Below are 25,096 nucleotides of genomic sequence, written 5' to 3' on the forward strand. Positions count from 1 at the left end.
GATTAAATAAACAAAGCACTGAAGGAATATATCAACTCAAATAAACGGCTGGAAAAAATGGAAGAAGCTTTTGACAGATATTCAAATGAGTTGATAAAACTGCACAAATCATAGGTCAAAATGAAGAAAAGACTGCCTGAGTGCGAGACTGTTCATGAGATGTTTCAGAAATAGTAGAATTAGAGAACAGAGCACATAGGAAAAATATGAGATTTTCTGCTGTACCAGAAAAACTAGAAGTAACAGACTGTGTTAATTTTATGAAGGCACAAATAAGCAATTGGACTGATATCAGTAGAAACTGTTAATTGAAAGTGCACACCATGTGTACATTCCAAACCTGGCCTTGAGAAAGCAACCAAGACCTATAGTAGTAAAGATGCAAACCTACCAGCAGAAAGAGTTGATCCTGACAAAACTGTAGCTAAGTGGCAAAATATTAAAAGTTGGAGACAGCAGAGTGCAGAAAATGATTATTCACTGTCCACCAGGCAGAAGATAAACAAATTTATTCCAGCAGTCAGGGAGTGTTGAGAGGCATGTTGAGATTCAAGCTACAGTATTCAGCTGTCTTCAGAATATTTTTTCTAGATCATCAAAATCTATTTTTTGTTCAGAACAGGCAAAGGTGAAAGACAAAAGTTTGTCTAACAAAACGTGCGCCATCAGGCAGAAGGGGATTCTGCTTCTCGTTCATGATAATTAAGCACACAGAGAGACTTGACCAGTGAAACTTTTCCACTGTTCCAAAGGAAATGCTTGAGAGACAGAGAGAGTGTGCAGGAGCTGACTAGAAGAATCCAGAGAGCACTGGAATTGAATTAAAATCCATAGTTGGGAGATGGAGGTGAACAGGAAGAACAGCAACATGGAAGCTAGTGAATAAATTTGAGACTGAAAAGCATCAATTACATTTGTGAACTACGTCTGTATAAAAAAAGTGGAAAGAGCAGACTTTTGTTCATTTTGTTAAACTTGTGGGGAACTGAAAGATATTTACCTCACGTCATCATTGTTTGGTAGGACACTGAGGAGATGGTAGGGCACTGAGGAGGGGGGAAGAGGAAGGAAAAAGCAGTTAAGTAAAACAGTTTATCTTAACATTATTCCTATGAAACTTTTCTTGATTTAAATAGCATGTTTTATAGTAAAACATTTTCAGTTGTTTTTGTATGTGATAAAGATACTAAAGTAAACACATGCTTTTTTCTCCTTTTTTAATATTAAGAAATGTAGGCATTAAAATGCAGAAAGAGAAAAAAGCTGGACAAAAGCATGTTCAAGTTAATAGGCTGTAATCTTGGGTTGTTAAGCTGTGGGATGGGATGAAAAAGTACACAGATCTTAATATATGCAAAAGTGATATGCTTTTCTTTTACTTTTGCATAGTTGAATGTCTGGATTAAGACCCTTGGCTTAATCTAAAAACAAGTTTTAAGTGGAAACAAGTAATATTACACTGATTATGATGAAAAAGTTTCCTTTAATAACAAATGTTTCAGCTTGTCTTTAGAAGCCTGCAGCTGGGGAATATTTTTTTCTTAGTTTCCATGGAGATATGCTGATAGTAGGACAAAAGCCAGAACACTGGTTTCTTCAAGGCTAAAAGCTAATGTTTTCTGAAAGCATGCAGTTTGTTTTTCACATCTGGGAGGGGAAAAAGGATAAAAAAAGAACAGGCACCAATTAGTGTAAGTAGACACACAGGCAATAATGTGTGCCTTAGCATAAATAACCTCAGTTTTAGATTAATTAAGTCCTGCATTTGCAGCTGTCTATTTCAGATTATTGTTCCTATTAGGACCATTAAACTTCATTATTTGAAGATGTACATAATTTTGTGTTTGTATTAAGTTAACAGGTTATAGGGGTGTTCTGGGGTGTGTTTGGTTTCTTTTTGTTTGAGGGTTTCCTTAAAACAAAAAGCCTTATAAAATGTGATCAGGTTCCAGTGGTGGTGATAAGAAAAAACTGTATAAAGGATTAACCTGGCAAACATTAGTCAGTGCATATATAAGAAGAACTGGAAGTAGACATGTAAAAAGCTGTCATGTATAATAGGTGGGAATAATGATGTCTTATAATGGTGACCCTTTCCATATTATCTTGGAATGTGAATGGTCTCACAGGTACAGACAAAAAGGAAAGAATATTTAATTATATTAAGGAATGCAAAGTACAAATAGCAATACTACTGGAGGCATATTTGGAAAGAAATGAACATGAATTTGTCAAAGAATGGATTTCAGCTTGGATATTCAGCAAGAATACCAGGGACAAAGGAAAATAAGAATACTTGTATTAATTGCTAGAGGAGCTCCAAAAGTGATAGAAGAGGGGGGAAAAAGATAGTAATGGCAGATTTGTAGTAGTAAGGGTCTAGTGGCAAGGGATGAGGATTACGTTGGCATATATTTATATTCCACCTAAAACTGCTATTATGGAACTTTAAAAAAATGAGAGAAATAGCTTTCAACAAGGAATATTACTTATAGGTGGGGACTGGAATTTGGTTTGCAATAGTGAGGATTATCTGAGAGGCCTAGAAGAAAAAATATAACAAAAGAAGATAGATTTCTGATGAACTTTTTGACATTATTTGGTATGAAAGATGTGAATTCTGTATAAGAACTTGGGAGAGAATTTACATATTATTCCCAAGGTACAATAACTGGGCTAGACTAGATAGAAATTATATTTCTTAGGAACATGCGCATTTAATTGAGAACTTTGGTATGCATCCAATAAATATTTTAGATCATGCACCAATAATTACTAAAATAATAATGCATGGAAATGAAGTAAAGATGGGACACTGGCACTTCTCCACCTACCTGTTAAAAAAAAGAGTAAGGAATAGTTATTGTAAATTATTCAGTAGTTATTATGGAAGATAAAAAATACTCCAAAAGCTGTAGTTAGTGATTGGGATAAAATGAAAGTGGAGTTTAAAAATAGGGTAGAAATAAAAGAAAATGTGATATGGTTAAGGAGTAACAATAATTAACCATTGTCAGACCCTTTAAATAAAGTATTGCAAAATAAAAGGAATCTCACAGAACAAGAAGAGGTGCAGTTTTAGAGTGCTAGAAAAAATAAGGGAGTACCTGGAATAATATCCTTGACTTTAGAACGATTGCAGTTATGCAGCTGTTTGATGATAACTCCATTGCACAAAAACATTTGGCAGAACGACTTGGGCATTGTAAAGTAGAAAGGGTTATTGCCAAACTTAAGGAGCCTATAACAAGAAAAATAACCAGAGATCCTGTACAGGTATGAGAGATATTTCAGAAATTTTATGAAAATTTGTATAAACCAGAGAAGTGGGGAAATCAAGAAAAAGCACAAATAAAAATATTTATGGAGGACTTAAATATACCAAGATTAGAGGTATATGAGGCTCAACAATTAACAGTAATATAGAAGGAGATGAGATAAAAATTGTGATGTTTAACCAGTCTGTAGGAAAGACTCCAGGGGTAGATGTTATTCCAGTGGAAGTCTGGAAGTTAGAAGTGAAGAAAGTGATAAAGATCTGGAAGGTTTTGTTTAACAGCATTTTAAAAGAAAGGGAAGCACTAGCATCCTGGGAAAAAAGCTGTAGTGGCTGCAATACCTAAAGATGGTGATGAGCCATCAAGTCCAGCTTCACATACACACACATTTGTGTACTTCTGGTCAGCTTTCTAGAGTTGTTAAAATGTCCCTTGCATGCTGGCAAATGGTCTTTGAAGCTGACAATACTTAAGGGCATGCATGTTAATCAGAAGCTGATTTACAACAATGATATAAAACAAACAACTTAAGTAACACTTTTCTAATGTATCCATCCCCCACAAAAAAAAAAAAATTGTACTTTGGCCTTTATAATGACAAGAATAATGACCACACCCCTCAGCAGTACTACTTTCTCTGCTTAACTACTAAATATTCTATAAATTAAAAATAAGGTTGGTCCTACAAGCTTAAGAAGTGCGCAGAATTTGAGTATGAGCAGTAGAAGATAGTAGGGACCATGTAAATGAGATAAATTCCCCATTGCTCTAAAGATAAACACTGGTTACTTTGTAATGATTTACTGGGCTGACAAAAAAAAAAACAGAAGACATTACATAAGTAATACAACCCAACTTCATGGAGCTAACACAGGCAGACTTGCTATCGGAATCATCATACTATTTTACTATAGTCCCAAAACACGGCTTTAAATTCTTTGGGGGCAAGCCAGGTTTTACTTGAAATAAATATTCAGAGCACAAGTCAAAGCTTTCTACAGTATCTCCATCGGTTGCAAACCAACAGAAACTTGTTTCTGCAAACACTGAACGATTTGCGACCTTCCAAGCGCACATTCCTCATTGTACTACAGTGGTTAACAATTTACCGCAGCTAAGAACATTGCTTGAAATTTTAGGATTGAAAAACTCTGCTAACTTTCTCACCTGCGAATATGGCTGTACTGGTATCCAATAATTGAGTGGTTCCCTTCGCAAATGTTAAAATCAAATTTTATTAACCCGAGCAAGAATGTAGCCATAAAAATATTAAAGCACATTTTTCTCACATGAAATTACAAAGATAAGCACTTTCGTCCAAAAAACTTATGTGAAAAAAGTGTGTTTTAATGTTTTTTATGTTTTATGTCGCAAAACCATAATGCATGCACTTATGTGCTCCAGATTGTGCAAGGTGAACTTGCTTTCTGAATCAAATTTTTTCTCTCTCTTGTAATTTCAAATTTTGGGATACATCTGCTTAATAAAATAAATAATAATGGCAGACATTACATTTAAGCACATCTTCATCATCGCAGAATGCATGCTAATGTAAATAGTGTTGATATATCAACTTTCTTAGCTAATATCGTAAACATTTGTAAAAGTGTTCCTGACCTAAAACTTGGGCTAACACTTGTCTTTCTTTATGCAAGATGGTTCCTGGGTTTGGCATAATGGTTAAGGTCTTCACCTCACAGACACAAAGGTAGAGGTTTTGATTCTGACTTGGGTTACTGGCTAGACTTAAAATGGCCCTTCAGGGCAGTTAGTCTATTATTCACGTATGAAGTTGTAAGCTGTGCCCTGTGGGGGAAAAAAAACAGCAGTTGTTCTGGGATTCCTAAGTTAATAGTTGCATAAAACACTTAACATGTATCTGACACATGATAACATAAGCAAGCTTTTTATTTGGCAAAAAAAAATGAAGTATGGCCCTTTGCACTTACTGTGGGAATGGTTTGTACTGTAAAATCTCATTTTCCATAGAAAATGTCCCATTTTGGGCATTTGTAAAAGTAGCAACCTTATTTTTGATTTTGGGTCTTGTTTTTGGTGGTCAAAGCAATCAAGTTTAGGCAAATGTAAAGAATGCTGGACCATGTGCATTTTATTTGAGCACTCTGTATACAGTCTGTATACTGAATGCTTCCTAATGTAAGCATTTCCATGTTAAACACTATCTGTATATTTGTTTTCCATAGTACAGTTTGTAAGAGGTGTTGCCCCTTGAATCCCCATCTAGTTCTTAAGTGGGAATTGGTTGGGTGCACCCTTACAAACTTTCAGCAGGTGGCAGAAAGCTGTGGAATATAGCTTTAAGAGGGGGTATTGACATTATGGGTAAACATGCCATGGTCAGTTTCATTTTTAGAAGTTGCCAATCTTGAAAATTCAACACTCATCTTTTCTCATGTGTCATTGCTGTGCTGTTCTGAAATGCTTTTTTTTGGCAAGGAGACCCACCACACGAAAATCCTACCTAGCCAAATGGAAGAGATTTTCAGTTGGGTGTCAAACTGACAGTCAGGACCCTATAAAATCAGAAGTTCCTCTTATTTAATCCTGCTTGTGTGAACTCAAGAAAAGCAGCCTGGCTTATTCTTCTGTTAAAACTAAACTTTTAGCCATCACCACTTGTCTTCCTCTCAGTCTACCTGTTATGTCCAGGCTTGAGGGCAGACAGTTTTTGAAAGGAATTCTGCATTTAAACCCTCCAAGAAAAGCAGTGCCCACCCTTGGATCTCAACTTTGTGCTGGAAAACTCATTCTGCGTCCCTTTGAGCCAGCTGCTTCTTCTGTTGTCAAATTTTACACTTAAAAAAAAACATTGTTGCTAGTGTTCTCTTCTGTTATAAGAGTCTCAGAACTACAGGCAATTGTGGATGTTTCTCATTTGCCATAGGGACAGGGTGTCCCTGAAAGTTAACCTCTCTTTCATGCAACAAGTGGTAAATGAGATGTTCTTAAACCAGGCCATCAGTCTGCCTACTTTCTTTCCTAATCCAAAGAACAGGGGTAAAAGTCTTCTTTACTCCCTGGATGTGCGCAGACAACTAAGATTTCATCCAAACAGACCAAGTCCATTCATGAGTTAGACTAACTATTTATCTTTTTCATGGATTCTAAGTTGGGCCAGGCAGTATCCAAACAAACTATTCCAAGCTGGATTTCTAAGTCAGATTCCTTTTGTTGCACTCACCAAGGAAAATCATTACCCTGTTTCTAAGTGCTCACTGTTCTAGAATAGTAGCCTCTTCTGGAGCTTTCTACAAAGGAGTAGATTCCAGAACCATCCCAGAAGCTGCTTATGTGCACACTTAACACTACAGATTTGCCTCCTTTTCCAGGTCTAGGACAGTCTTCACCAGATCAGTCCTTTCTGGTCCCTTGGATAGTTCTCACCATTCTCAGCCATCCTTCTGTTCACTTAAGCATTGAGAGTCACCCATTTGCATGGAATACTGTAACCGTGATTTCAGTCAAGACATTGTGTAAGAGCTTAACATAACAATACATGTCCAACTGATCAGTTACAGTATGCCTTCCCACCCCACTTCCCCACTTCTTAACATTTTCCTAACTTCCATTTTTCTGCTGCCCTGTCTAACAGGCCCTAGGACCAAGGTGGCCTTTTCGTCTTCTCCTGATCTACCCCTTCTAATTAACTACATATATATATATATATATATATATATATATGGATCTAGGATGTTTGATCAAATGATCAAACGTCCGAGTCCATGACCACCGAACACACTTTAACGAAAACACTTTAACCGATAAAGTGCTTTAGTTAAAGCGTGTCAGTAAAAAAAAAAAAACACTACATTTACGTTTTTGCAGGGGGCTGTGCCCCCCACACCCCCTCCTACTTTAATATTCTCCCTCCGAGACTGCACTACAGTGGGGAAAAGGGAAGTTTCCCTTATCCGCCCTATAGTACGGCCTCGGCAACAGGCATACTTAGCGAAAGTGCTTCTTCTGTGAAAAGCACTTTCACGTAAGTATGCTCGCACTTAATGGATTCGGACGTTTGATCATTCGATCAAACATCCTGGATCCATATATATACATATATATATATATATATATATATATATATATATATATATATATAATATAAATGTGTATAGGTTGCAGTGTATTGTTTTGAAAATTCAGTTGGCCAGGAAGCTTCAAATTTCATTGAAAGCCTTGCTTGCGAATTTACATATAGAAATGGCTTTTGCTTATTTGGGATGATTGCCTTTTTGTGGTGGTTTTGTGGCTATAGAGTTAGTAATTTTGTGATTATTCACCACAAATACAGGAATGAAAATATTTTTTTTCTTTTATTGATGGTGTTTGCTGGTTACTTCAATAATTTACATAATGCTTGAGTCCATGCACAGTTGGTCATCACATATTCAGGCTAAAAACAGCGACTGTGCAATGGTTGACTGCCGAAATTATACAGGTATATCACAAATGCAAAGAAAAGCAGCACTGCACTTGCAGTTGTGACAAACTCACAAAACAAAAAAAAATACATTCACATAGGAGAGGCTTTGCTTCACTCTTTATAAATAAATGTATAGCTATAGATACAGACATACACACACCAACACCTGTATGTATGTGTATATATAATATATATATATATATATATATATATATATATATATATACACACACACACAGATATACTATGTGTATGAAATGTTTTTGCGTGTGCATCCAAGGTTAGGGTTGCAAAGGATACAAGAAGTTAGTTTGTGTGTATGAAATGTCTTTCCTTATCACTGTTGCTGTATTTTTCACTCTTAGGCTGTCATCAGCAGGATATTCTAACATCCAGGCAATATACCAAAGTCTTTCCACTTTCCAGGTGTCATATATTAGATGTACGTCGTGCATGCAAGGTGTCGGATGTATATGTGAGGTAAGTACGCCAAATTTTCAGAACTTCTTTGTCACCAGCCCAAATGTTACCTCAGAATTTGGTTTGTATACCATCCACTGAGCTGGTTCATCTATCAAGCCTTCTAAAGATACGTACCATATTGGGGTTCCTGCCTTTCCTTTTTCCTCCTTTTAGTTTGTTTTCATGACATCCAGGAAAACAGTGCGTGTGGGAGTCAGATTCCCCATAAAGACAGACATGGGAAATCCCTTTTTTAGGGGTGTTATGCACAACCGTTCTCAGTGTGATATTTGTCAGATGTTTGTCCCTAAGACACTCCACAGCTGTTTGTCATCCCTTTCTATTTATTTAGAAAAACAACATCTGAATCTTTTGAATTGGTACTATTGCTGAATCTGCCCGTCCCAAAGTCCTCCACCACTTAAGGGAAAAGTTAAAGAAGTACTTACTGAACCTGCCGCTGTCCACCCTCCACCTAAAGCCTGCCTTGAGTTGGATGAAGAACCTGAGGACTATCTGGTGCCAACACCAGTTCCCTTTGCCAGTTGAAGGCTGACACAGGGCTGCCTACTAGTACATCTGCTGAGGCTGTGCATACATTTGGTACAATGTAGGGGGGGAACCACAGATGATTATATCTGAAGGGCCTAGGGGAATTCTGCAAATTTTAGTCGGGGAAGAGGTGACTGGTACCTTCGTCAAATTTCGGCAGGGGTCTGAACTTCCTACATTTGCTAAAGCAGATGTTCTTTTAAAAAAAAAAGAAGCAAAAAAAACTATGGCTACTGTGGCTAAGGATCCTTATAGAGTGTGGCAGGACTTTACTACAGGCTGTTTAATGCCCTTATGGCCCTGAAACCCCCACAAGGGTTGTCTATTCCTGCTTCTGTTCTCTGGTCTTGTACCCCATTTAAGAGACCTAGGAATTCTGATTCTTCTGATGAAGAGTTGGACTCTGGTGAAGAATTCTTAGACTGTTCCTCTCAGATCTACTCTCCTCTGGACCTGGAGTCTGATGAAATTTCTTTGTCCACTAACTCTCCTTTTGAAGAATTATCCTTTGGCGGGGTACAGTAGTCGAACACTTTAAGTGGGACTGTTCCCAGTTTTCTGAGGTTCAAAAGAGATATTAGCTCTTGCAAATGGACTCATCCAGACCTTCTGCAGTCCCTCCTGTCTTAGCTGCCCTTTTGGACACATTTACAGTAGCTTCTCAGGCTCCTGTCTATTAGCCTCCTGCCACTAAGAAAGCATACAGATTTTTTAAAGTTCTTGAGGATCATAAATACTTGTATAAAAGTCCTTCATCTGATCCTGCTGTTGTTTCCATGTCCACAGATAAGCTATGCAAACTGCTTTCCTCTTCCAGGCTTTTACCTTCTGATAAGGACAGTCATGTTATGAAGAGATATGTGGAAAAGTGTATAATTATGCCGCTTTGGATTTTAGAGCCATTAATTATCAACCCCCACATGACTAGATCTGTCCTGGCTCTTCTCTCCCAGCTTGGGGGGGGGGGGGGTACTTGGCTGATATGCTTGACTTGGACAGTGAGACTTCTGCTTTCTCTTCTGAGCTCTGCCTCTTGGGTAGCACCCCATTCCATTAAATGCAGCTATGATGCAACAGATGCATCTGTAGGGCAGCTGCATCTGGTTCTGTCATGAGGAGATTCTCTTGGTCACACCTTCAAGCCATATATGAAGATGTTAAAGCCAAATGTTTAGATTCCCTCTTAGATAACCAGACTCTCTTTGGCACTGCTGCTGCAGAATTGTTTAAAACCCTGCAGGATAAGGGCAGGATTATGCAAAACATAAAGTAATTTTTTTTTACTGTATGCCCAAGTTCCAGAGGAACTACCCATCAAAGTCTTCCTTTGTCTGTAGGCAGCTTTGGCAACCTACTTGGAGTAAGAGGGTCACCAAGTGGAAATTCCAAGGCAAACCCACTCAGAGTTAGTGGCCAAAACCCTACTTTTCCTGATAACTCTGCCTCTATCTGACATCCAGCCTCCCCTTCCCCTCTGACAGATTCTTTGGTCCCTCAGTCCTAACTCATTCATTTCCTGTGAGATCTTGTGGAACAGGGAACTATACAACATGTTCCTCTATTTCAGCAGGGAATAGGTCTGTATTCAAGAATGTTTCTGGTTTTTAGGAAGGACAGATCTTGGAGGCCCATTTTAGACCTGTCCTTTCTCAACATCTTTCTCAAGGCTCCTTCCTTTAGGATGTTGTCTGTTCAGACACATTTCCCTCTTTTGTTTCCCCAAGCTTTTGTGGTATCTCTGCATTTGGAGAAGCTTACCTCCATATTTCTTGTCACCCTGCCTTCAGAATGTTTTTACATATATCTGTTTCTTCCTGTCATTATCAGTTCTCTGTTTTGCCTTTTGGACTTTTTACAGCTCCAAGGATATTTACCAAATATCTTGTCCCTGGGGTAGCCTTTTGCAGATTTCAGATATTCTCTTACTTTGACAACTTTCTCATTCAAGCCCTCTCGACAGTTCTTGATTCAAAGTCTACACTTCACTATGCTTCTCCTTTGCAGTGTGGGGTTCACCCTCACTCTCAGTAAGTGTGCTGACTCCCTGTCAGGACCAGCAGTTTTTGGATTGTAGGATTCAGACGATCCCAATATTGTTTTTTTTTTCCAGCTTCCAACGTCCTCTGTTTGACTGCTCATTTCCAGTCTTTTCTTCCTCTTCCAGTCCTTCCTGCAAAGACATTTCTTCCAGCCCTGGGGTACATGGCATCTAGCATTCCCATGGTTCCTTTTGCCAGACTCCATATGAGGAAATTTCAGTGGTATTTCAAGATTGTTTGGCTTCAGCACTAACACCCCCTGGAGTTTCTGGTCCCTCTCTTACCTTATCTCAAGCTTGTGCTCTGCTGGTGGGGTTATCAGATTTCCCTAAATCGAAGTCTGTTTTTTTAGTTTCCTCTCCCTACTCAGGAGTCACTGATGCTTCCAATAAAGGTTGGGATGCTTCCTCCAGTGACTTCAAAGTCCAGAGTCTGTGGTCCCATCAACCGATGAGAGACCATATCAACATCAAAGAGATAAGTGCTGTGCTCCTAGCTCTTCAGGCCTTTAATTCCATTTGGGTTCCAGGTCCTGTAAAGGTTTTTGTCACAGTCATGTGCTACATCAACAAGCTAGGGGCCACAAAATCTTACTTTCTTTGCAGGTTGGCTCTTCAGGCCTGGGATTTTGCAGTCCACCATCACTTGGTTCTACAGGTGGTTTACATTCCTTAAGAGCACAGATTGGTTGCAGACTCTGTGTGCAGAACCAGGACAAATCCTCAAGAATGGATGCTTCACAAGGATGTGTTTCTGGACATTGTACGTCAGTGGGGTACTCCTTGAGTAGATCTTTTTGTCTCCCCTCTGAACAGACCACTTCTGTGGTTTTGTTGTAGAGTGCTGGGTCCTCTGGCTTGGAGAGTGGACATCATATTTTTTTTTTTTGAAGGGAATTTTTCTGTATACCTATCCTCCTGTTTCTGTACTTCCAATGTCCTGCATAAGATCATGTGGGTCACAGCCAGACTCTTGCTGGTTACTTCCTTTTGACCCATACAGCACTTATTTCCCTCCTCTTATTTCACCTGGCCAGGGACAGTCATCACAAGTTACCTCACAGGGTGGCTCTTCTCATGCAAGTCAAGGGATCCCTCATTCATCTTTGTTTGTCCACACTTCAAATGACAGTTTGAGTGATAGGGTTTTGATTCCATTCAGGCTCCAGTTTTCTGACGATAAACTTCAGGTTTTGCAAGAGACCAGAAAACCCACTACTAGAAGGTCTTGTGTGACTAAATGGAAGATATTTTTTAGGGATGTCTCATGACCTGGACCCTTTTCTCTGGGGGGTCCCTGTGGTCCTTTATTAGTTGTGTGAGTTGCTCAACACTAATTTGGCATATTCCTCTGTTAAAGTTAATTTGTCAGCCATTTCTACCTCTCTGCCTGTGAGTCCATCTTTGGCTTACAGTTTTGAAGTCAAACAATTCCTAAAAAGCGTCCTTCATATCAGACCCCCAAGAAAGCCTAGTCTTCCTGCGTGGCCCTTAATTTTGTTCTTGAAATATTGACTGAGCAGAAAAATTGACTGAGCCTATTTTGAGCCTGCTTTTCTTCTTCCCTGCAGCATTGTGCTTGAAAGACTGTATTGTCTGAACTTCAAGAACTCATGGCAGTTCCTTTCTTTTTCTTTTTTTTTTTTTTTTTTATTTCACAAGGACAGGGTGTCTCTTCTTGTCAGTCCTTCTTTTATGCCCAAGATGGTTAATGATTTGCCCTTGAATCAGACCATTAGTCTTCCCTCCCTTTTTTCTTATCCACAGACTTCTAGTGAAAGTCTACTACACTCCCTGGATTTACATAGACAACTTAGCTATTACATGGATAGGACAAAACATTTCAGGAAATTTAGAACCTTCTTATTTCCTTTCATGCTAGGAAATTGAGTTTAGCATTGTGTAAGCAAACCATTTCTTCCTGGATTTCTAAGGCCATTTCATTTTATTTTTATTTTTGTGGCAAACAGATTTATTCTTCTGTTCCTACTCCTCCTGCCAGGGCAGTGGCCTCTTCTGGTGTTTTTGTCAAGGGTCTGGATACTAGATCCATCCTGGAAGCTGCTACTTGGTTTTCTGTTCACAATGTTACCAAACATTACAAGTTGGATATCATTTCCAGGGCAAGGGTGGGTTTTGCCAGGGCCATCTTTCATGAGTTTGTGGAGGGCTGTTCTCTGCCTTCCTCCTCCCCCCAAACTTTCTCTTGCCCCCTTATTCTTTTCTGTTACCCTAGCTCTGGCTGAAGAGTCCTCCTCCCGTCCTTATCTCCTTCTTCTTCTCGTTCTGGGTGTGCATATTGTTGCTTTCTCTGGGGTTGCTGCGGTTCTCCTGGGGCACTTCATTTCTGAGGATTAGACATAATACATCACATATGTACCTGACTCCTTGCATGTAGAATATGTCTGATGAACTATGCCTGGAAGGTGTAAAGGCTTTGGTATACTGGACAGATGTTAGGCTCTCCTCCTCAGGATATCCTAAGAGTGAAAATACTGAGAAGTAGGACATCTACTGTTATGGTAAGGTCTTGCACAAGTGTATATTTTGTTGTTGCCCTTGTGTCCAAGGTTAGAGCCGAAAAGGATACAAGAAGGTCCATGCATTTAACCTGGTAAACAACTAAGTAAAACATATATGGGTGTTAATATTAGTATTTTACATTAGATAGTATGTCAGTTTTGCAGAGCAAGAAAAGGTAAACTCATTGTTAATTTATTTAAATTATACAAAAGTTTTAGATGGTGTATTCCTTTTATACCCTCTTGAAAATCTGCAGAACTAGTGGCTTTCATAACATCTTTGCTGGTCATATTTATCCTTACAAATTCTTCACATCTGTTAGATGGTGCCATTCAAGACAGTTGAATAAAGTTTTAACTGATGGAGTATATGTTTACAGTTAAAGTGGTAGCACAGCTATCAAGTCTCTTTCTTTTTCCTCCTGTGCATGTATAGTATTTGAATGTAAGCAAACTTAAGGCAGTGTGAAGTGCAACCAAATATTACAAAATGGGATCCCTGTCATAACACTGAAACCTATAAGATTTAACTCACTTCATTGAAAACTACAGTAAAAAGTGTAGAACTGTACAATGTGTGAGATTATGTCATTTCTTATTGTTAAGAGTTATTAGAGAAGAGAATCTAGCATAGTGTTTTTGATTTGCGATGATCAGCATCATGTTGTACCCCCAACTCTGTCGATGTCTGTGATCTTGAGCACTGATTCAGTGTGTGTGGTATTTTTGTCATTTCTCCACGGTTGTGCGATCTTAGAGTTACTATATATAAGTAAGAGGGATGGGGACAAAGCCCTCCCACACACACAAATGGTGTAGGGGAATTGCCCCCTTGCAAAACATGTTTTTAGGATATATTTCTTGTGGATAATGTTTTCAGCGTTATGTTTTTGGTGTTCTGAGTTTTCAATGATATGGGCTCGACCTTATAAATTTCAGTGTTATCACTTGTCTGTGATACAACATAGACCCTCCACAATGCAGTTGATTTACTACTTGGCAAATTATTATTATTTTTTTTATGTGAGCATCTGTTCTGTTTTTTACAGGAGATGATGGATGTCAAGCAATTCATAGAACAGCAGCTACCGGAAATTAATTGATGTTACATTTGAGGCCTTTCTAAGTGGATACCACCAGCATTATCTGATAAATGTGTTATCCTTTTTCATGCCTGAATCTGAAATGTCTTTTAATATGTCGGTATATATCTGTGTCCCATTTTATTGCACAGAAGATTACCTAATGTGGATTAAAACCCCCCACACACACATATCCAGGCTTTTATTAAAATTAACCTGGAGAGAAAACAATTCAGTACACACACCTCAAGCCATATTTTAAAATGAAAGAGACTGCAGTATTCATAAATAGCAGCAGTCATTCTTCTATGAAATAGTTCATTTGCTCAGGTCTGGAGAATGGCAGAAAAAAGTGCTTTGATAATTGTACCGTAGGATAACCTTGATGAATTCAGCTATACACTGAGTTTTGGTAACAGCTGAACAACATGCCTTGTTTAAAATTAAACATTTTTCTTGTGTTTACTTCACTTATATACTTATGGTGTGTATGTGTGACATAGCTGTACATGTTACATATTTAGCATTTTATAACACACATGTAGATATGCAATGTTGAGTTACTGAATCATTGCTCCACATTTAATTTTATGGTAGGGTCACCATTGTTGTTACATCTGTGGGGCATGTCACAATTATTCCTGTTGAAAAGAGTATAGTATCTTCAGTTTGTACAGCATACACAACCGTTTAATCAGCAGCACACTTTCTAAAAACTTGCCTGATTGATTGCTTTAGCTAAATATGTTACATTTTAATTAACATAATTTAACTAATGTATGTGGATGATATCGCTATTTATACTTGTCTTCTTGACTTCTTTTTGAGATGTGTAATGATCTTCATTTGAAATTAGTGGAAATAGCACTTTCTTTTGCCTTTTATGTTGTGTGACTGAATGGTATTAATAGTCAAATCCCACCAACATTTAGCATTCTGTGCAGTAAGTGATGTTAAATACCATTTTTAAAGATGTCTTTTGCAGCAGAATATGATGTGTAGGACTGCTTAGCTGCAGGCCAGGCCCCAACTGGATTGTTGTATAAAGTCTTCAATGGTGATTTTAAGTAAGAGTCTCTTGTTATGTTGCCCAAAAGTTATAAAAGTGAATTTCCTCAAAGATTCCTCTTTTTTTTCTTTCTTCTTTCATTGTACTTGAAACATGTTTAACAGATGAATGGCATCCAAATCATGAATGGTCAATAAACCAGAGCAGAATGCAACAGGAAATTGAAAAATGGTCTACTGAGTATAACCCCCTGTGCAACATGGAGATACCGTTGTAATTTAGGATTGTGATCTTGTGTGCTGTGAATGTGTCATTCTTCGGAAGTAAAAGAAACATGACCAACCAACAAGAGGCATATGTGAAACTGTACAGAAAAAAGTTTCATGCAGTTGTGAGCCTGTACAGAGAAAAGTTTCATGCAGAGTACAGTGTGTCTGCTGGAGAAACATGAGCATTAGTAGTACAGAAGAAAGGGATAGACATATGGAGATTTTAGTCTAGGAATGTTTAAGGCAGTAAGGGGATATATTCTAAAAGGTGTTCTGCCTAATGCCTTAGAATGTGAGAAGCCACCTTCCATGTAGTAAAAATTGCAGAATGTAAGGCATGCCAAGAGTTGGCCCATCAGTCCTCATCTAGAATACAGGAAGAGTGTATCAAAGATCAGTCAACTTGATTACCGTCTCCTTTTGAATTGCGCATAGCAAAATTCAACAGAGAATGAGTCACAAAAGTTACTGTGGACAACGTGTAAACAGTAGTGTTACAGACAAAGGTTATCCTGATGGCAGTAACAGGGTCCTTCTACTTCACTTCTGAGGCCTCTAACTGTAGAAAATCAAAAAGAAAAACTACCAATAGGTTTTGTTTTGTTTTTTTTTTTTTTTTTTTAATAAATAGGTTATTTCAAGACCGTTGTCCACATAGATGTTCAAGTGTCATCATCACATCCTGGTCCAGCTCTAACTAGAACCTTGATATTTTTTGTAAATAACATAAAACTAAACAGTTACAGCACTCTGCAGGAGGAAAAGAGAAGAACTCATTCCATCAAGTCCAGCGCAACATCAGCTCAAGGATGACTTTAGTCTGCTGCAGTGGACAGTGCCCATCAGGATCAGTTTTAAGTTAATTAGTCATGAGGACAGAGTGAAGGAAGTCACTGGAGAGGTTGCTACTCTGTGTGCCAAAAAACAAATGTCCTGGACTGATCTCCATAAAATTTAAATAAGAAACTCACTACACAACATTTCTTATTATTCCATAGGACAGATGAAGCTAGCCCTGTTAATATCTTGAGTGCACTGAATCATTTAAACATATGTATTAAACTGGCTTTTTTTGGCATTTACTTCTCAGAAGTCAAGACCAATGTCAGTGGTCTCTGGCTGACTAAATTTGCAGATGATTGCAAATTAGGAGCTGTCATTGAATCTCACACTGACACAAATGTTCTCCAGGAGGGGCTAACACAGAAAAATAACTGGTGTCAGAGTCATGGACTAAAACTAAATGCCAAGAAATGCATAATAGTATCCTTTGGGAAGGTATCCATCCCTGGTAACTGCCATATTAACAACACATCCCTTAGAGTTGACCCAGTAATCCGGGACTTAGGGGCACATTGAGAGTAATCTAGCCTTTGATCATCACGTGTCTACAGTGTGAGGAAATCATTCTATGTTGCGCAACCTATAAACAAAGGTCTGACATCTAAGTCCAAGGAAGTTATTGTTCCACTGTATTCGGCATTCATCAGACCTATCATTGAGTACAATGCTCCCTTTGGTATGTACCTAACCAGGCATATCCAACAACTGGAATGTCCACAGAAGTTCCTCACTAAAAGAATACAGAGCATAAGTAATATGTCCTGTACAGACCACCTCCAGGCCCTATCCCTGTATTCTGTCTTCTATAGGCTTTTGGAGGAGAGATCTATGCCTGGCTTACAGGGCATTATCTGACCGCACTCTGATGGACCTCCTACATATCCACAAAACAGACAGTATCAGAATTACCCTTTCTAAAGAGTTAAACCTTGCCTGTGATATAAATAGGACCTGCTGGAGAGATGGGTATGTATCCCAGAGAGACTACCCCATCTATGGAACAGGCTCCCCATCCATATAAAGCAGAGTTCCTCCCTAATCCAATTCAAATGCAACTTGGACAATTAGATGGGAAACTGGAAATTCATCCCTGGTTTGGCACCTATGTCTCTAATGCAAACAGGTAACCTGTAAATGGTTCATCTCCCAGGCCTGTGCTTACACTTATCAAGGGTATCAGAACTCATCAGAGATTTAGCATGCATGGCTAGGCTTAAAAAGGCCCTTGTGGCCGTTAGCCTAGTAAACACCTATGAACCTATGTTGAAACCAAAGCAGACACACCATTAGTGGAGGATCAACTTGATTCAGGCGCTAAGTCATTTGTTATGTTTTTTTTTTTTTTTTGCTTTGCAGCCAAACAGTTATACATAGTAACTTGCCATTTATTTATTTATTTTACACAGAGGCAATAAAGAGAGTTTGGCTTAGTTTGAGTAAACTTTTTGAATCAAAAGGTCTGAAGCATTTCTCACAGAGGCCTCTTAAACATATCAAAGGCCCAAAAACGGTCAAAAGATGTGGAACTATGTGCTGTCCTAAAGACACTACTAATACTATAAGCCAGTTAGCCAGAAAGCTTTCTGTATGAGATATTCAGAATTTAAATGTGCTGAAATATTTCCAGTCAGATATTTTCCAGTGAGGATACATCAGAATTGTTGGGGTGCAAGTGCTCCCTGGGTTTGTCAGAAGTCATGTTATGGTCCATAGTTGTCTCCCCACCTCATTTACCAAACTGAGCTACATTGAGTAACATGAACCATGTGTGAAAGCAGCAAGTGCCCTGTAAGACTTAGTGGCCTTCATCTGGCATGTACAGACAACAACTAGCTCTGGGCCATGCCTATAAATCCTGGAGGGAAAGATAAGAATGGTTGTGCATAATTAAACTTGTGTATGTGTCAGTGGCATTCAATGTCCTTAATATTTTAGTTTCATTGAAAGATAAAATTGCAATACTCTGTCACGTGAGTCCAGTGCTTGAGTTTTAGCCCACCAGACCCAAAATCCTCTGTCCAGTTTGAAGAGGATCAAAGAGGTGTGTATAGCATATGATAGAAAAACTTGCATGGTTTGTAAGTCCACAGAGTTTTAACATATTGGGTATCCATCAGACTCTCCACAGGAAAAAAAGCAAAATGTACACAAAGTATTCCATTGGTAGCTGAGACAGTGAAAGCGGGGTAATCAACTCTAGGCTTTTTGATTGTTCAATCATCTCTCATGCAGTGTAAATAGTCCATCTACTCCCAGTGGAGGAGCACTTGAAAACTTCTATGGTCAGTCAGTATAATGTCAGATCTGGCATAATAATCCCTGCTGTGGTTTTCATGTTGTCACTGTACTGCCTACAAGATTGAACCTCCACTTAGGTAAGAGCTACCCAGTAATTTTCTTGTAGAGTTCTTAGTTGAGGTATCATTGATGTAGGGAGGGGGTATACACAACAAATAAAACAACTGGACATGCAATCATTTGATGGCATGAACCCACTGATACTGGTCCATGGATAGTAGTTTCAAAGTGTTATTCACTGGACTGTGGGTTTGATCTAATATTTAGCACATGGTGTCTTCTGTTGTGAGGTTGATGAGAACCCCAAAATATTTACAGTAAGCACAATCCAGTTAGAGAAACCACTGATTTTCCATACCAGATTGCTCATAGTTTATGCCAGCTAAAGCTATTTCACTATGTTTAACTTGTATTTTTTTTTTTTTTTTGCTATATACCAAAATCTTTCACTAAGTCTAAAAATGTTTAGGATTTTTTTCTCAAGACTGGAAATGATGCAGCAGGACATACATGTACATAAATATTTTATTTATCCATCCAGACTTTGATGTTGCTTTGCCTGGAGGGTAAGGTGCATTTTACAGTGAACAATAAGGGAAATAGTGTCAGGCTGGTAAGATCCTCATTTCATATTCAAATGGTCCTTGATTTGAGTTTTGTTAGTGGACTGTTAATTGAATATATATTTATCTGGCAGTTAGAAAATATTAAAGCTCTGACTTGTTAATAAGCTGCTTCATGTTCCAAGGGTATATTGCTTGAATCTTTCTACCATTGGCCTGCTGTGTGACCTTGAGCAAGTCACTTAACCAGACAGTGATTTGAGGCAATTTGGAATTTGGGCTAGGCTCCCTACTAGTCTACGGGACTGCATGTCTAGTAACTGCGTATGAACCTAAGGGGACCTTCAAACATCACTATTCAGTAGTCTCCTGAAAGAGGTAGTGATTAGAGAATACCTTTCCTGAGCTCTGGAAGACTCGTGTGGCTGTTGGGGAACCCTAATAAAGAAGGTTGGTAAATTTTATTTCTCCAGACAGGCAAACAAGAATGTTCATTCTACTTGATCAAACATTCTTAACATATGGGCTTAAGGCAGCACACCAGAGATGTGCTGGAACTATAGCAGTTTATTTTTAATATTATCCACAGTCTGCTGAGTAAAGTCACACTGAGCAGTATAGTTCAGTGCCATATTTATGGGTGCAAAACATCTGGATTGGACTCCTGAGAATCCATACCACACTTTTCGTATTGTTGAAGCTATTGCTTGAAATGTGATTATTTTCAGTTTTTCTTCTGTACCAAAAGATTCATAATTCCTGAAAACTTCTTCTGAACTTTGCTGTAGAGTCATTGGACTGTATGCAGTTTGCATTCAGTTACCTTCCTCCATCATCATATTCTGTTTTAGGGATCACTCTGCCAGGAGCCACTGAATCTGAAGTAAGAATCTTTGAGCAATTAGGACTGCTTTGTAAGCTGCTTTGATGCAAGCACTAGTCATGTTTTTTTTTCCTGCCTCACACCTGCCAATCATTCAGACTACTACTTTCCTTGTGGAGCAAGAACTAGTCACATGAATAATAGCCATCACCCAGTCAGCTGTTTGGGTGTTTCAATACTTTTATGGCCCTAACTCTTTTTTTTTTTAATTTCTCCAAATCTTTTGAGTTTCTAATACCATGATGGGAATGGACCCCATTCCTAAGTCAAAGTACTATTAAAGTTCATAAAGTTAGTATTGTTTCAATCTATGATGTCAGCCAAAAGTGGTCATCGCAGCTCCCACAGTGTGCCCAGTAATGACTCCTCCTGAAATTCATATGGGGTTACATGTGTTGGTTAACATATCTAAATACGATTGTTCGATTCTTTTTTTGTAAGACCCTTTGCGCCTACTAACTGTCTGGGTATCTTTCTTCCACATTGCTGTCGTTTCTGCCTACAGATCCTGATACTGTTTGACTTTGTGTCTCTCTCTTGTACGCAAGACACTATAGTCACTGGGTGTGACAATTTCAATGATCAATGCTACTTTTGTCCTCTTTTCATGGACCACTATATCTGGTTTTCTAGCATCTATCTTTTGAACTGTTGGTAATGGGTGATCCCATGTGATGTAAACTTCATTTTCTATGATGCTTTGTGGCTCATGTTGTCAATGTTTTTCAGCCACTTCAGTACCATAATGTTTGCACAATCCCCAATGCAACAGTCTTGCCACATTATTATACCTTTCAGTATACAGTCCTCCTGCCATTAGTATGTTGCAACCAGCAACAAGGTTTGTGACTGTTTCCATTTCAGTTTTACAAAACCTAAATTTGTCTTTTTCTCCCATATGTTCAATGGACATTGTAAACCATTGTGTACATAGCCCACTATCTTGGGCTGCACCTATTAACCTTTCATCTCTTGGTTTGAATTCCCCTCCCCTTAACCATTCCTGCATTCGTTCCTGATCAACATGAGGTTCTTCCAGAAGTTTTCTATACTCGCAACTATATTTATGCATTTTCCACATTTCTTGCCTTCTCATCTGGTCCTTCACCTTATATTCTTTCTTTTGTTTTTTAGCACATTCATTTGCTGCCTGATTTTTATCTACTTCTGGTTTGATTTCCATTCCTGCTCAATGCTGATATGCTTCTGCTAGATTAAGCAGAGACGTCATCTTAGATTTATTCTCCTCGTGTTTCAAAACTTTCACTACATTTGGGTCTTGTGAGGTCAGCAGATGTGTGTGGAGTCCCACAATTGCAGATCTAGCCATGTAGTCAAGTTCAAGGAGGCCCATCCCTCCTTCGGAATGGGGAGTATGTAATCCTGGTATCCACTGATTTTTATAAATCTTTTGGTGAGCATGAAGCATCCTTCTTGTTTTCCCTGTCTAATCTATCCAACATGTTTTTGGTCCAGTCAATCACTCCAAAACTGTAAGTTAGTACAGGAAGAACAAATTGGTTTATAGCTTGGATTTAGTTCCTAGATGTCAATGCTGCTTTCAGGATTAATTAAAGTCTTCTAAAGTATTCCTTACTAAGTTTTATTTGCATTTGTTCATGTTTTATTGCTGATACTTCATCAATTCCAAAATATTTATACACTTCCTCTTGCTCAAGTTTTTTTATGTCACATTCTTGTCCTAAACTGATGTTTTCGTGATAAGTTTTCCTGCTTAAAAGGTTGCTTTTTCACATTTATCAAGACCAAATGACATTCTTATATCATCTGAAAATGTTTTGTCAACTTGCAATTGTACTTTCAGTTTTACAGTTTTAAATCATCGATAAAGAGAAAATGAGAAGTCTTCACACTTATTTTTCTAGGAGCCAAATTATAGCTGTGGACAGCTTAATGGGTTAAGGGCAAGGCAGAATAGCTGCGGTGACAGAGAGTCACCCTGGAATATCCCCCTTTGAATTTTTATCCCTGGGATAATAATTTGTCCTTTATCATGGCTTAATTGCAATGTAGTCTGCCACTGTTTCATGGTCACTATGATGTAGTTGACCAGTGTAGGGTGTATCTTATACATTTTTAAGCACACTTTTATCCATTAATGTGGGATACTATCACATGCTTTTTTGTAGTCAATCCATGCCATACTTTGTTCCCCTTTTTACAGTTCTCCACTATGACTTTAACAGCAAATGATCCTTTGTTCCATGTGACTTTCTTTTATTACCCTTTTGTTCTACTGCCATAATTGACTTTTCTTCTAAATGACTATAAACTCTGTTGGCATCAATTTCAGTGTATAGTTTATACATCGGCAGAAGGCAAGTTATTGGTCTATAGTTTTTAGGGTAACTTGCAGGTTCCCTCAAGTAGGAGCAGGTTGGTGTCTGTTCAGGGTGTGCATATAAATAGTTCTTACTCATAGCTAAATCTTTGTGCAAAGATGTTAATACTTTTAACCAGAAGGTAGGTACTGCATCTGGACCTGGGGTTTTCCATTTGGAGACTTTTCTTAACTTTCATTCTTTCTGGATGTTACTTCATCCCATTTTATATCCTGTACCTTTAAACTTCTTATTCTTTCTTTTACTTCTATCTATTTAGCATATTTATGTACTACAGGATCTTCGTAAAAACTTCTCCAAAATGTATCTATTTCTTCTTTTTTTGGTGGTCTTTCAATTCCTTTTACCTTGTTTCCCAATTCTCTGTAAAACTTTTTTGGGTCATCAATAAATTGCTTATTTTGTACTTTTCCTTTATATTTATCTGCATATCTTCTAAGTTTTTCCACCTGTGTTGAGAATTTTAGCTTATTTGCGATAGTGCATGATAGAACCTAGTCTGTTCTAATACTACACATTGCTTTTATTGCATGTATCTATCTTAGTATTTTTGTTGAGCTGTTTCCTCTTCTATATTCTTCTAAAAGTTCCACTTGTCTTAATTGCGTTATAGTTTTCTCTGTTCGATATTTCCATGATGGTATTTTTTCCCCTTCCTTTCCCTCACTACCCTGTGTTCTTGTGGTAGAACTTTATTAGTTATTACTTTAGCTGCACAGTAGTTATCCTGTTTACTTGTGTTTTATCACATGGATCTCTACAGACAGTCCTAATTACTGTGTCCATTTGTTTTATCAGACTTCTGACTTTTTGGGTTTTATTGACGTTCTGCAGTCTATTTCTTTCATTGATCTTAATATGTCTGTCTATCTCTATTAAATCAAGCAACTCTTCTCTTAGCTCGTTTTATTCTAAACTGAGGGCAGATTTTTTTATTTTCCATTTCCTGTGGAACATTCATGCTCTATCGTATGGGATCTCACTCCTCAACATTGGCTGTATTAGTTTCCACAAATTTTCCTGTTCTTTCCCTTGCTATCCAGCTTCAAGTAAACATTTATAATAGCTTCCTGTGGAAGGCTCCAAAATATCTTCATATGGCACCTGACCAGTTGCTTCGCATTCCACTGGTTCCCCCTTAATTTGGATATCCATTCCTCTATCCTGTTGTGATGCTTTATGAATTAGATTTTTCTACACTGAATCCTTCATTTTGCAGGTACTCCATAACCTCAGTTTCTATTTCTTTAACTTCTCCATTATTAATCTCCTTTTCTACTTTTACTCTTTGTTGTCTTCTTTTTTGTATTGTAAAGTTTTTTGTATCCAGATTCCTTTGCCTGTATTTCTCTTCAAATATCTTTGGTGCTGCTCTTTTTGTATTGGTTAGTTTTGCTTTTTCCTTTGCATAGATATTACACTATATTAAATCTCTTTTTCTTTCACATGTCCATATTTCTTCTTCAGATGTCTCCTGATCTTCCTGTTTCTCCTTACTTTGTGTACTTGCTCCATCTTGCTTTGATGTAACCTGTGTTAGACCTTCTACACCAAATCCTTGACTTTGCAGGCACTCCATAACTTCACCTTCTATTTGTTTAACTTCTGCTTTACTAATCTTTTCTGCATTCCCCTCTTTGTGACATTATTCTTTATTGTGAAATTTTCCATTTCTGGATGCCTATGCCTGTACTTCTTTTCAAATATCTTTGGGGCTGCCTTCTTTATATTGATTAATTTGGCTTTCTCCTTTGCATAAGTATTGCACCATATCAAATCTCTCTTTCCCATGTCCATATTTCTTTTTTATACTTTTCAAAAATCTCTAGTTTTGTTGTTTATATTTTTGCACTTCCTCCTATGCTTCTTTTTCCAGACAGATCAATGTTTCTTGATCTATGTACTGTTTTTTTAAAAATCTGCTGTATTAATGAATACAAATTTTTATTTGAAGCTTCTAACCATTTTTCTTGTGGAAGTATTTTTTTTCCTCTATAATTTCTTTCTTAATTGTTTTTTATATATTGTGTCTGGAAATTATGGGCTTTTTGCACAATAGTAACAATACGTAATTTCTTTCTTATCCTCAATAGTCCACTTTACCATCTTTATGGCTTTTCCTTGGTCTAGCAGTTTTTTATTTTTGTGGACTACTACTTCCTTCTACAACAAGCTTAACTCCTTCTGCTTTGCGATTAACATGAACTTGTAGGTATGAGACCCTTATTTCAGTTCTGGCACATGCATGCTCCTACTTGCACACATAACAGAGGCTGTCTCAAGAACAAGGCTTAGCAGAGCCACATACATATCCACAGCCCATGTGCTACAAGCAGTATACCTCTCTGCCCACTTGCTGGAGAAATTACCACAGATCAGACCTATTTCCGGCAAGCATGACTGAGCCATCTTTGGCTGTGTTTCACATCTCTTCAGCTTCAAGGTCTGACTTATTGACCATGGCTGCTGTGTGATGGTCAGAAAACATCT

The 25,096-nt window shown here is 38.0% G+C and overlaps 1 protein-coding gene across 1 annotated transcript in view; it reads left to right on the plus strand.

The window, feature by feature from the left end:
* The window catches only part of LYPLA1 (lysophospholipase 1), a 501,567-nt gene extending 486,069 nt beyond the window's left edge, over window positions 1–15,498 (plus strand). The window contains exon 9 of the mRNA XM_044065511.1: window positions 14,346–15,498. Coding sequence (XP_043921446.1) covers window positions 14,346–14,399 — 54 coding nt within the window. The 3' untranslated portion in view covers window positions 14,400–15,498. The remainder of the gene's footprint in view (window positions 1–14,345) is intronic.
* Window positions 15,499–25,096: the final 9,598 nt, after the last annotated feature.

The sequence above is a fragment of the Protopterus annectens genome, chromosome 3.part0 (assembly GCF_019279795.1).
Source record: "Protopterus annectens isolate FY-2018-M chromosome 3.part0, PAN1.0, whole genome shotgun sequence".
Taxonomy (NCBI): Eukaryota; Metazoa; Chordata; order Ceratodontiformes; family Protopteridae; genus Protopterus; species Protopterus annectens.